Genomic DNA, 14,261 nt, shown 5'->3' on the forward strand with positions numbered 1-14,261 from the left:
TAAAAGAACTGTACATGTTTCTTGCCATGATACACCCCATGTTGCTTGATGTCAGTAGGGTGGGGTATGTGTGTTGATGTGGTTTGGATTTGTATATTACTGTGCAGATATGCTGATAATTCAGCTGGGTGCCAAAGCATACTGTTGGGGAAAAAAAGTAGTCACTTGCCCATTCTGATCTGTTCAGCTGAGACATGGCTTGGAGAACAGTGATGCCTTTTCCTGGTCTTAAAAAATTGAGAGCCAGACATGGTTAAGGGATAAGGGGTTTTTACCTCAGTATTTTAATAAGGATCCTTATTGGTGCACCGCTTTGCCAAGGTGGAATGCACCACAATGCACATACATGACGGTTCACCTATACAATTTACAGACCTTACAAATTAGCATATCTAACAAGGATGCCCCAATGGGAGGCCTGGATGAATGGTACAATGTTCCTCCATCCACAGAATTGCCCCCTGGACGGACCAAGTCTCTGGAGTGTAGGGTATGTTCTAGAGAGGACCTTGGTTTCCCTAGAAATAGGATTTTCCAGCCTCCTACTACGAGGCTTTTAGGATGTTTGGTCTCCTGGTCTAACAGAATAGTAGGACTATGCTAACTTATCAGACTTAAGGAATTACAGGTATGCACACTAAGAATACTGAGGACACATAAAAGTTATATGAAAGGTATACAAAAGAAAAGGTAAAAAATCATCTTGGCATCAACAGAAATATATGGTTCCTTGTAAGGTAGTAGTAACCTTTACATTTAAGCATCCACATTCCAGTCAGAGAATGGAATGACTTTATAAAAATTCTGACAGTTCTTTTGGTTCCCATATTGCAGTTCTACTCTAGTGGCTGCAAAATATCTGTCCTGGTTTGATGACAGGAGTTCTGACAAATAGCACTATTTCCTTACATGCTGGGCAGTTCTTTACTGAATTGGTTTCAGAAATTCATGTTATTGTAATAATCATGTTTTTTGAGTTTTTGTCCTATGCAGCTTCTGAAATAATTCTTTTCTCCCTTGAAGCTTTCTCTGTTTAAAAAGAAATATGTTAGAGCTCCTTTTAAGCCAAGAAGACTCCAGCTTTTGTGCTTTATAGGGCATTTAATAGAATGGGATAATAGTTTCCTTTTTTATAGCTTTGTGAGTGATTTTGGAAATGTAACTGAGGAAGTTCTGCTTTATAGGAAACTGAGAGCTCTCAATTTAATCGAAGATATTTTAGTGATGCAGGATTTGTTCTCTGCTGAGAATGGTAAAAGACAGTTTTTTCAAATCCTTTTCAAGAGTAAAGTGAGCTTTCTATTAAATTATGTTGTAGGGGTCCAAGGAAAACTTCTATTAATTTCAGTTTTAGGTTTCCTGAAGGAAAATAGTACATGGGGGGTTAATTGGTTGTAAAAGATTTTGCTACTCAGTAGAGTAACTTACAGTATCTCTCATCTTGAATTCATACACAACTTTTTAATTTGGTGCTTGCATCATCCTTCTATACCCATTCTTGAGTGAACTTATTTTTCACGCAAGCTAGGCACCCAAAAAATGAGTTGCTGTATGAATATACATTTGGGAACCTAACCTTAGTCGTGCATTTCTATTTCCCTCAAGCTAATGTTGAGCTCAGTTTGGGCCCTGTTGCCTGGCCCATCAGGCACTGCTGCTAACGCTTCTTTCCATCTGCTTCAGTCTTGTTTCCTGCTTTTATCACTGGTGGACTGGTGATTCTGAGGTTATGAAGAAGTATGTGAGTGATTGAAACAACTGAGGCAATTGGTCTCTCCTCCATCATGGATCAAGAGTATAGCAGTTTTCATTACCTTCCTCATTCCCTCCCAAGCTTCTTTTTGATCTTAGGGGTGACCACAGCAAAGCTGTTGTAAGGAGTTCCATTATGGTTGATATTCTTTGGTATGCTACTTTTTTTTGTAAGTTTAATTGTCTAGATGAGTTCTCTTGGGGCAGGAGAAGCACTGGTGCATAATAATGATGCTATTGAATGCATACTTGGAAGGCAGGACCACAGTAGCACCAGCCTGGACCAGCTGAAATTGTTGGAGATACCCAGTCTGAGTGATACAGTGATTCAATGGAAACCAGGAGGAGTCATGGCAGAAACAAGATATTTTCCTTCCTTCAAGACAGTATCAACTACTTTTTAAACAAAAGAATCTCAAATATTACCTGTCACATCCTCCAGGGTAATCTCTTCCACTCTTCCACTCTTCAGCTGTCTGTTTGCAGCTGTATGGAATGGCCCTGAATTGGAGACAAAAATGGGATTTTAAAATAATTGAATTTCTTAGATAATCTGAATGCTGAACAGCTTAACTTAGCTAGCATTAATTAAAAGCTATATGTACAAAACTTATACTCACAGGACTTGGGGAGGAAAGCATAGGGAACTTGAAGGTCATAATAATTCACTCATGCATTGAGATCAGTGTTTCCATGATATATCCTTTTGAAAACTTTGTTGTCAATAATTACATGCTAATATGCAAATGGCCTAAATAATTCCCAATAGTGTATCATTTATGAGTTACCTGTGTAGAGCTGATGCGCAAATTATGCCACCTGTTTTAGTGCATGCAAATTATTTTAACCACAGCTTTTTTGTTGTCCACCCAGAAGTCTCAATGTTCTTTGAAACAAAGAATTCCTATTACCAATTTTTATTCTTGCCTCTGTTGTAAAGTTATGCTTGCATAGCAGTTTTGCGTGTGATTGACCTCCTTTTGAAGTGGAAAAATGTGAATGAGTAAAAGGACAGAGGTTTCAAACTAGAGCAATACAGCTATTGCGAAGTTCTTGTTGTTACAAACATATTTCTTACCAAAGTAACTTGTCCTGTGCTTTTATGCTTTTTTTCTTTCATGTTCAGTCTATTCTTTTTATACCTAATCTTCTGCAAGTCCATTTGACCTATTTTTCTTTTCTCAAATGACTATTTCTGGAATTTCAGATTACTAAAGCTTCTGGGTTTACCAAATTCCTCTTTTAGATCTATTCCCCACCCACCAAGGTGGAATTGTTTGCATCTCTGTTTGTGTCATTCCGTAAGAAACTGGCATGTTCACTGATCTCCTTTTTGCTCTACATGAGATTTCATTCCCCATGGATGTTACCTGCCGCTTGTATGAGTGAAGCAGCTTGCCGTGCTTTCCTTTCAAAAAATCATGACCACAGTGTTACGTGATCCCTGCCACTCTCTTTTGCATGTACCATCAAAGACAAATGTAGAAGAATTTTCCCTCTCCTTGTGCTTTTTGCTTTCCTTATCAACCATTTGTCTCAGTGTGCTGCAGTCATTTTATTGGACAACGTGCGTTTTGTGCTGGCTTTATCTAAAAGTGCAGTGTCTGGTATGTGGTAACAATAGTCCATTGCCATATCAAAGTCACCAAAGTAAAGGAGCAGAGCTCTTGATTCTGGACTCTGCCCTTCACTGTGGTACTACCCTAACTTATACTGCATACTGTTGTATATAGCATGCAGGTGTTTCCTTCTTTCAGTTGTTTCAAAGAAAACTGCATCTTGACAATTTGTATTAATTTGTAATTCCAGATGGCTTCACAGAAAGCTTGCTAGTCCTCTGAAAAGTACTGTTATTGGCACATGAAATCAGAATTGTGAAAACATAAGTAGCAATTGGGAAGTCTTCTTTGGCTATGTACAAATATGCCTTTCTGCTTTGTATGCTTTCAGACTGCTACAAACGAATGAGAAGTTAATGGAGCAGTTTCACTTCGTAAAGGGAGGGCCTGCTAACAGTTTCTGCAAGATACACAGTATGACGTCAGTTTTGTCATAGATCAAATGTTTGTTCTTTCTGATTGCTGATCTGAGCTCACTGATTTGGAAAAGTCCTTTAGTTGAGACAACACTGTCTAGTACACAGTAGAAAGTTTGCTCTGCTTTTACAGATGATGTTTGTCAAGACGTAAGAGATCCTTTGGTGCTTCTGGGGAGAGCAGAAGACACAGTAGTTGACAGGAAATGTTAAATAGGCTAATAGAGAGTAGAGAAGTGAGATAGATTTAAGGCCCTTGTTATGAAGTCATGAATTTGGAAATTCATAGAGGGGGAAAAAAGCCCAAACTCTTCCTTCCAAGTTATCTGTCACATGCAGAATTCACAAATTACAGAAGTTACAAATTAAAATCTATGTGCTTTGTTGAAGGAGCACAGTATGCAGTGTTTCCAAGGACTTCTACACTTTGGTTTCTTCAATGAATTTTCAGTTTTATTTGCATTGTGGTAAAAAAGTTTCCTTCTGAAAGAATCACGTCAGATTATTTTTGAAATGAGGGATATGATTCATAGCTATAGTTTGTGGTGTTGTTGTGGCTGTTCCTGTGATCCTGGATATTACAATGGTAGTGTGTTTCACCTTAAAAAACAGGTTAGTGCAGAAGGACTACCACTTTAAATGGAAGAGGAAGGCACTCTTATAGGTTATCAAATCTTCCGGGTAATCAGATGTATTCTGAATATTTGTGGACTTTGATGGAGGTGGTATTTTCTGAAGTTCTACAGTTTCATTTTTTTTCACAATGAAAGCTAAAGGAGGAGGATATATGTTCTGACCTTTCTTGCAGTAAATCAAAGCAGTACAATATGAACATATGTTTTTTATAGTTTGAATACTATGATAAGTTACTTTTCAAATCCAGCCAGCAAACTAAGAAAAAAGTACTACTCCTATTATGACATTTTTAAAAGACATCCAAGTACTGTGCCATATTCCTGAAACTGGGGAAAGGAAGGAAGGGAGGGCAACTGCAGAAATCAAACAGTATCAGAATCCTAGCATTGTGCTCAGATTAGTTGCTGAGAGACTAAAAGATCTGGCAGGGCACTGAAACTAATGTGTGTTATTCAAGCTAGGTAAATAAAGGTGGTGTGAACAGCTGACATGACTTAGAGTAGATGAACAGTCAAAATGGCAGTTTTATGTTGGTTTTTGCTTGCTGCTTTCTCTGTAGCATTTTTACTGGCCTGATTACATTACAAAGACCAGGAGAAAGATGAGATTTATTTTTTTTTCACTTTATTTGTGAATTTCATCACACAGTATACTACTCTTGATTTTAATCTTATTTTTTTTGGAGCAAAATGATAAAGAAATCAGGTCGATTAATCAGGGCTTTTTTTTTTTTTTTGGTTGGTTGGCTTTTCTTGTTAGGCATCACAGGCTACACAATTTCTGATCTGCCTTTTTTAGCTGTTCAGTATGAAATTGTTCATCCTAGCATTAATTAACATGAATAGCATTTTCCAGTTTTCACAAGTGCAACAATAGTACTATCAAAAATTTTACACAGATGATTTTACTTTCAGTCACCCTTAAAATTTCTATAATCAGTTGTGGTTTGGGACAAGGTTTCAGACCTAATTGCTTGGGGTTTTTCTTTATTTTTTCCCTCATTCTTCTTTAAATTCATATGACGCTTTTTTTTTTTTTTTTTTTTTTTTCTGCCAGATAGAAAAGATAGACTTTTTTAAATTAATGTTTTAGTGGCATAAATTAATGGTATTTAGGATGCAGTAAAAAGTTTGCTCTACTTTTGTAGTAATGTCTGGAAAGACATAAGAGATCTTTCAGTACTTCTGCGAAGAGTGGAAGTCACATTAAGTTGACAGTAGAGATTTATTAGGCTGACAAGCATTACAGGTGGATCTCAGATTGAAAATCGAAATTTTTTTCAGATTTGAAGCTTTTCATGACTTTTTAATGATTGAGTCTATTGCAACATGTAAACATTTACTTCATTCTCAGGATACATCAGTTTTACTCCTTAGATGTTTCAGATATGGGAGCATACAGATTTGATCTTAGATGTCTGTGTGTCCTGGTACAGAGTGAATCTATTCCATAAACTAGTGTTTGCGATATTATTTTAAAAAAAAAACAACAAACTACCTCAATTTTTATTTGAAGGCTGTGTAACTGCACAAGCACTCATGTATAAAAACTGTTCTCTTACATTAAAATACATAAGGTTTTTGGAGAGGGGGTTAACTTGTGATGGCTGTTGAGAAAGCTGTCAGATCTTTGACATGTTGATCCTTTTACCACTCTGTGCATTAAATTGTGCTTCCTTTCACTTCTTTAGATCTGTGTATTGGCACTCTGTTAGCAATGCTTGCAGGTTCCTAAACACCACTCCTCGTTGTCTGGTAAACTCAGAAGGAAGGCAATTAAACCATGAAAATTATTGTCAGCATTGTTTTAAAGCATTGAGAAAAGCTCCTTTAAGAATCTAAAATGTAGTAAAACCAATACAAGTCCCACTATTCACCTGAAGCTAAAAGGTCATTTGCCTCTTGACCCTTCTGAAAATAGTGCTGATAGGATGCTGATATCTTTGATTGGATTTTGTGTGGAAACAAGATGTATGTAGGCAATTTTTGTGTGCCAGAGGATGTTTTTGTGTCCCAAACCCCTTAATTTACAAATAATCTGATAAATAATCCTACTGTTCAGATTCTACTGGATAAGGTAGGGAAAAAACTGTCAAGAGTTCTGATTGGCCTAAGTTTGTCAACTAAATTTGACAGTGGTCCAGAGTACCAGGAAGTTTCATGGAATAAAGAACAAGGTAAAATGAGATCTAATTTGGAAATGCAGTGCTGTGTGCGTATTGTATTTGTTGGCAGAGAATCCAGACAGGAGGGAGACTTTATAAATGCATCATCTGCAAGAGAAGTTTGTTCAGTGCCTAAGAAGGTATGAAGTCAAGTCTTTATAATTTCAGAGAAGTAGGGGAGTTAGCTTTAATAGTGTCTTTTGATCTTGGAGCTGCCTTCAGGTGAATCCAAGAATACCATGAATGGTTTTTGGGTACTTGAGCTTGGGGTGGGGGAAACACAAGAGAACAAGTATGAAAAGAGTAGCTTTTCATTAATGAGTATGTGTTCATGGATTTCTTTCACTGTAGAGCATTTTTGGCTTAGAAAATTTGCCCCTTCTGGAAAAATTTTGTGTAACAAAGATCTCCAGCTTCATACATGAGCTGAAATCTGGGAGTGTATCACAGTCCCTAAGGTGGTTTGGTGGAAGAATGCTGCCTTATAGATCTGCAAGTCCTTTTAATGAATTGAAGAACTTTGATAATGAAAATATGTCTGGACAAATCTCATCAGTAAGAGTTTTGCAATATTGAAATGACTGTGACTTTCATAGTTGTATTAGAAGATGCTGCTTCAAAGTAGTAACAAAGGGGAGACAGGACCTGTGAAGGAATTTGACCTCATGACTCCTTTTAATGGAATTCACTGTAAATGCTGTTTGTAGGACAAGAAATTCTTGTCAACATCCTTACTTGTTGTGCTGACAAAATACCATGATCAAGAAAGAATGCAGTTTTGGTATGTAAGCTCCCAGTTACTATGGACAGTAAGTCTATTTTGATAATCTTTTTTTGTCTTGTTTTGATGTAACATTATTAGTATGAATTTAGTATGATTCTTTGTGCTTTTCTGAGAAGGCACCTGCCATATTCTGAGGATTTTTTGTCCTCCTGGCAAAAGAGAACTGTTCAAGGATTAAGAAACAGCTAAATAGGTACTCTGAAATACACTGAACTATGAGAATGAAACTTCTCCATTGAGTCCAAAATTGTGTATTCCATCCATCACAAAAAAAAACAAACCCAAAGCTTTTCCTGAAAATGCATTTGTGTGTTTCAGACTGAAAAATCTGCCCCATGTAATCTATTTTATTTGTATATTATTAATCTTAAACATGCATAATTGTTTCTTGTATTTTTTAATCTCCAGTATTCTCTCTCTGCCCACTGGAAAATTTAAAGTGTCATTTAATCTTGTTTTGTCTTACTTTTTATTCCTCGTATTTAAAATTAAAGATTACACCTGTGAGAAGTTATAAATATGTTTTCTGTTGCATGATATTTCTAACTAACTGCAGAAGCCTGACAACAGTACTCAGAGATATGTCTGCTTTAAAAGCTAGGAAGAATATTTCAGTTTTAACTATCAATCAGAACAAGGGAGTACATGTAATGAAAAGCTACATGGCTTTTATTTGGAGTTTATTTGCAGTGTGATTCCTCAGCAGCATGTTTTATTAGTGCTCTTTAAAAAGGATTTGATTAAGAAAATTATATAAATATGCTAAAAAATGCATTCTCCAAAAAAATTAAAAATTATTTTTGTGGTAATGGGAAGAAGAATTGATTTTTGGTTGAATTAACTAATACATGGTCCTGTAGGAATCTAGTAATAGCATTTTTCATGAATGGCTGAAGTTGTTGGGTGTTCTAAAGTTAACTTGAAATTGAGCTGAGAGGCCATTCAGGTGTAAGTACCAATAGCTGTTTGTGTGAGTTGGGCCTCAGCAGCTGAGGTTGTGTAAAAACAGATATTTATAATCTGGAAAAATGAATACCTTACCTTAAAAGATCATTTTTGTCTATAAAAGGAACATGGATTTAAAAATTCAAGAACAAGAAATCAAAGCAGGGTAGGAAGCTCATATTTTCTGACTGTCATCTCAGTTCTCAAAATGCCAGCTATGTGGTGGGCAGATTGGTGTTGACATGGTCGGCTTCTGACTGATCAGAGAAATTAAAAAGGTGTCCCTGTAGCTCTAGGGGAAAATGCACATGACACATTCCCCCCAGAGTGATGGAAATTGCAGTTTGTGTTAGTTAAGAAGCATGTGGTTCTATGATTCTAGTGTGAGAAGCTAAATGGTGAAACACTATTATTTTATTTTTTTTCTGAAGCATGTATTGAATAGATGTGATTTTTTTTTAAAGTCTGCATTTAGGACTAGGAGGTATTCAGAGCAGAAGGATGGAAGTGAAGACTGTAAACTTGTGTTTCAAGAGCTGTACATGTCACAGTAGTTTTTGCTGCATGTAAGATTTGTGACCAAAATGCTGGTTGAGAGTATTTGAGAAAAATACCCTTTAAATTTCTCCTGTACTTTAATATTTTCCTTTCTTTGTCATCAGGTAGGATAGTGTCTAAGAAGCTAAAGAGGAGATCTTTACAGCCATCTGTCACTCATGGTTTAAGCCCAGCTAGCCATTGGGCCCCACACACTGGCTCACTCACTGATGGGATGGGGGAGAGGATCAGTAGGGTAAAAGTGAGAAAACTCAGAGTAGAGATAAAGACTGTTTAACAGCTGAATCAAAAGCTGTGCATGCAAGCAAAGCAAAACAAGCAATTCATTCACCATTTCCCATGGGCAGGAAAGCGTTCAGCCATTCCCAGGAAAGCAGGGTCCATCACACTTAATGGTGACTTGGGAAGGAAAACATGTTTTTCACTTTGACCATCCTCCCTCCCTTCTTCTCCCAGTTCTATATGCTGAGCATAATGCCATGTGGTCCGGGATATCTCTTTGGTCAGCTGGGATCAGCTGTCCCAGATCCTTGTGCATCCCCAGCCCATCGCTGGCAGGGCACCGCAAGGCCTTGATGCTGTGTAAGCACTACACAAAAGTAGAAAACATTCCTGAATTATCAACACTGTTTCCAGCACAAATCTAAAATATAACCCCACACTAGCTACTGTGAAGAAAATTAACTTTATCCTAGCCAAAGTCAGCGCACTACAGTATTTTTGCAACTAAATGTTTTCTTCCTCTACCTGCCCCTACCCCGTGTCTTACTCTATTGTGAGCTTTTCCTTTGTCAGGTACATACTGAGATTCAGTGCTTTAGCTACAGTAGTTTCCTGCTATGGTAACAATAAAAAAAAATAAAAATAAATAGTTTCAGCTTAGCCTGGAAGTGAGTCCAAGGCTGTAAGTTGTGACCTGTCTTTGAACTGTTAAACCTCATCAGAACTGAGACAGTGGCTCTTGCTCTGCCTATTATAAAGCATGTGAGAAGGCACCATGTGCCTCTTCAGTAGCTCTAGGGCTGGAAGAAACTACACAAAGTAATACTTCCTTTGCAAAAATTTGTTAGCATGGAACAGGAGATGGTTGTCACAGCACAGATTTTGAAAGTTATTTAACACAGTTAAATAACTGTGTGTTCTGTTCCTCAAAAGATTTTGCTTCTCTGAAGAAAAGGAAAATACTGAATTTTGCAGCCTTTTATTAAAAGGTTCCATGGTAATGTTAAGTATACTCTTTGGATTAATGGAAAATTAAAATCAGTGAATAAGGCCTGAGAATACTTTTTTTAAACCATTTTTAGATATGTACAAGATGTTGTTTGTACTGCGTAAAGACAGAATGAGATTTTCTTCTCATTTGAGGTATCATGAGATTTTCTTTTTATATGTTATCTGTGACTTTACAATGTTGCTGTCTTCCAAATGGTCACAGCTATTTCTTATAAGTGACTGGAGATAATAAGGCTATAAGATTAATAACACATGATGTAATTACACAACACTCCAGAACATGTATGTGTACTGCTCTACATACATGTTTTATTGTAGAGTTATTTGTGACACAGGGGTGAAATATCTAGGGCAAAAAGGAATTACTCTGCACTGATTCCCTCCTGTGTAATACTGCTAGTTTCTAAGTATATTAACCAAGTTATAGTATGTTTTAGGTATAGTAAGTTCTAAGTATAGTAACTAAGTGATTTGACATGATTCTTGAAAAGCATCACTTGTAGCTGAATGCTTGCTTGGGCTGAAGAATAGTAGTAAAATGAAATCTACAGCTGTTCTGTGAGATGGAAATTTGTTAAGGCATAGTGATGACAGATTTTTCTAATAACAGGTTATAGAAAACATTAACACCACCAATGAATGACTTGATCTTCACTCTCAGCTCCAGATGACCTGTCCTGTTGTTTGTAAGGGTAAGTATAATTCTGTTGTGAAAGTATTGGTAAAATCTAGAATTATTTTAAATCATGTCATTGTGCCTTTGGCAGATGAACTCAGGGTGTCTGAGTCTCAAGGTGACCTTTGTCTTAGTGGTTTATTCTTGGTCTAGAATGGCTTTACAGCTGTGGTAAGATGCAATGCCAAATAGTTAGAGCACAATGCTATAAATGCCAAGGCTGTGGCTTTCATCCCTGTATGGGCCATTCACTTAAGAATTGGACTCACAGATCTTTGTGGGTCCCTTCGACTCAGACTATTTTGTAATTTTGTGTGATTCCTTGCTACTTTAAGGAGATACAGCATATTGACGCAGCCAAGTACCTTAGACTACTAGAAATGTCACTGAATTATCTGGCTCACAAGCTTCATAGTTTTTCCCCTTCAAGAACATCTCATGCAGTAGTCTGAGAATCAAGATTTCACTGCAAGACTTGTGTGGGGAGAGGAAACAGAGTCATGTAGAATCAGTCATTTGTTGGACATATTCCTGGGCCAGTGCTGTCCTTTTAGTCTGTATGGAAAATACTTACAGGAATGTCCTAGATATGTCACTGATCTTGGTAGTGTGCTGTCCCCTGAAAAGTTTGTGTTTGGCAAAATAGATAATAAATTATATGATTTTTCTGAACAATTATTTTTGTAATACAAATACCTTATTTATAACTTAAGCTTCTGTTGTTAGATGACGTCTGTTACTGAAAATGGAGATGTTACTGCTGGAAAGCCAAATGAAGAGAAAACATATAAAAAGGTAAAGCCTTCAACCTTTTTATTGTATGTTTTTCCCTTCATGTCAGTAATTCAGACCTGCAGTATGTGAATATATTTCAGAACTGACTAAAACCAACAACAAATAAAACATGTTCCATGGGATTTTTGAAATTGCTTTATCCCATCTGTGAAATCATAAGGTATTTCTATCCATGCCAGAGCTGATTATTTAAAACTTGTTCAGTCCAGCTTTAATGTATACCACAATATACCATCTTGCTAGATTAATAGAAATTCTTTGCTCTTAGCAATAGATACATCTCTGGGCATAAACACTGTTGTAAGAAATCTACTAAGTTTCCAAATGCTTTGACTGTTTATAAGATGTGTCTAGACTACAAACCGGTAAAGCAAATCACCTTACTAGAACTTTGCCAAACAGATCACTGTTTGTTTGCTAGGTGTTGTTTTAAAAAGAGATGTTTAAGAGAGGACATATTTAATACAGGGTCATTCATCAATGATCCATTCAGATATTGCTGATTGTGTTTTGGGGGTTGTTTTTCTGAAATTGATTGTCTGTGACCAGCATTATTTTGATCAACTAGCAGTTTTGATAACTAAGATGAGCTATAAATCCAAATTTTTCTTTACACAACCAAATTGTTAGCTACTGAATATGATCATTATTTTAACAGATCATCTCAAAGAAATGGTGATTATGTTTTAAAATTAATTTCTGTAATTTAGAACAGAGGTCCACATGCTTCTGCAGTACATACAGTGGATTAGGGTTTTTAATTTCTGGGTGTTGCTTACAGTACTGCTGGTAAAGTCAAGGGGATTAATAAGTTATTTCTTTTCCCACTCCTTTTCCTGGTACTGGTTAAATTACCAGTACCTCAGTGGCCTTAGCATTCCAGATCATTTTCTCAGAAGTGAAAGGAAATAATATTTATTTTAAATATAGGTTAGTTTAAATTTCCCAGCTGATAACTTTAAAATATAGAAGTGAAAATTTGTCTTGACAATTAGTATGAGAAAGGAAGACATGTTCAGTGCCTGAAGTGAATACTTCTGCAGGTTTATGTTTCTAGACTAGACAAGTAGAAGCTGTAGGTAACCTTCCATTCCCCCTGGTCATCCCACATACTCTTTGTTCCTTTTCAACTATAAATTCACAGCCTTTCAGAGGAAGCTGTGTAAAGTCTTCTCACTATGGCACAAATTCTACTGTGTTTCTACTGGAAGTAACTCTGACAAGACCTGGGTTTCAAAGCCACAACACACTGACAGATCACACAAGCTGTCACCTCCAAGTTCTGTCCCTGAGCCGCCAGTTGCATGTTATGCTAATTTATTTCTTTTTCATATAATTACACCTTCAGCTATTCTATTTTCAAGATCCTGTGCTGCAAATGCCCCTAATATTTTAATATTATTACCAAATATTATCATCATACTCCTCCTTTGTGTGATAATTTTAATTATCACAAATTAATAATTTTTTACCTCAATATTTATCCATGCAGAGCTAAATGGTAGCATATATTTGCCTTATGCCTCGCTTTTAACAATATCTCTCTTTTCTTAAGCCAAATTCCTTAGAAACTTTGCACCTTCTCTTAAATCTTGAAAACTCTGCTTGAGCAGGGAGGTTGTTCTAGATGACCCCACTGGTGGTCCCTTTCAACCTAAACCACTCTGTGATTCTGTGATTCTCACCTTCTTTAGATATTCCATATACATGGTTTCTTTCTTTTTTGTGGATGTTCAAAGGTATCAATATTATAGGTCTGGACGTACAGGGTAAGCCTGGTAGGACTTGTGTTCATCAGAGACATTTAATATAATTTCTTGTTTAATTCCATGGTTTTAGGTAAGTTACACAGAGAGATCTTGCTCTGTAAAAGGCTTGTTTGCAGCCAGAAGTTGCCTGTCTTAAGTTGCCCACTGGTGTTGCATTTACAGTTCTTCAGTCACGTACTGTTACACTTGTTTGATTGGCAAATACTTACAGTCCTTCCTGTGACTTCCTGTGCCACTTTCTCCAGAAGTCTGGGCTGGGGAAGAGCTTTTTTCCTCAGCTGGGGCTTTTTCAGCTACTTGGGCAGTTTCTGCTCCAATCTACTGCTGCCCTTCACTACAGTGGAAACACTTGGGCAAGACACTATTTTAGTGCTGGAGTCAGACTGTGCTTGCTAGCGTGTTCTCATTGGTTACAGACTTCACTTACACTTTTTTTTTTTACATAATAAAGATGTAGAAGCTTGTACCCCTCAGCTTAGAAAAGCAGAGATCAGTACCTTGGTTTGTGCTGTGGTCTGTAGTTCTTTAGCATATTTGGCCTTGGCGGAGCTCCCAAAGAGAGTACTTCTCACTTCATTGTGGGGAAAAAAAGGAATTGTGTTTATAGTGGAAAAGTTTATTTCTGACCTTTAGAATTTTTGCCATATGTTTCATATAATCCTGAATCTATGTCAGTTAGTTATAAGTGCTATCCATGTATTACAAACTTCTGTAATAATGGCTGTTTTTCACTGCTTTGTGTTAACCTGAGTTAGGTGGAAACAAACTATGTCCAGGAGAGCACCTCTGACTTCATCCATGATAAAACTTTCCAGAATAATAAGTAGTCTATAAGGCTATCAGGTTATTTTTTTGGAATTTCAGATTATTGAGGTGTTTTCTTTATTATTTTGTTCATCTCAGCTGAAATAGAG

General features: G+C 36.7%; 1 protein-coding gene across 1 annotated transcript in view; it reads left to right on the top strand.

Annotated features, from left to right (window-relative positions):
• The window catches only part of PIP5K1B (phosphatidylinositol-4-phosphate 5-kinase type 1 beta), a 99,203-nt gene that overhangs the window by 25,186 nt on the left and 59,756 nt on the right, over positions 1 to 14,261 (top strand). The window contains exons 2-3 of the mRNA XM_058827867.1: positions 10,718 to 10,799; positions 11,510 to 11,578. Coding sequence (XP_058683850.1) covers positions 11,510 to 11,578 — 69 coding nt within the window. The 5' untranslated portion in view covers positions 10,718 to 10,799. The remainder of the gene's footprint in view (positions 1 to 10,717; positions 10,800 to 11,509; positions 11,579 to 14,261) is intronic.

Source organism: Poecile atricapillus, chromosome Z (assembly GCF_030490865.1).
Source record: "Poecile atricapillus isolate bPoeAtr1 chromosome Z, bPoeAtr1.hap1, whole genome shotgun sequence".
NCBI classification, from domain to species: domain Eukaryota; kingdom Metazoa; phylum Chordata; class Aves; order Passeriformes; family Paridae; genus Poecile; species Poecile atricapillus.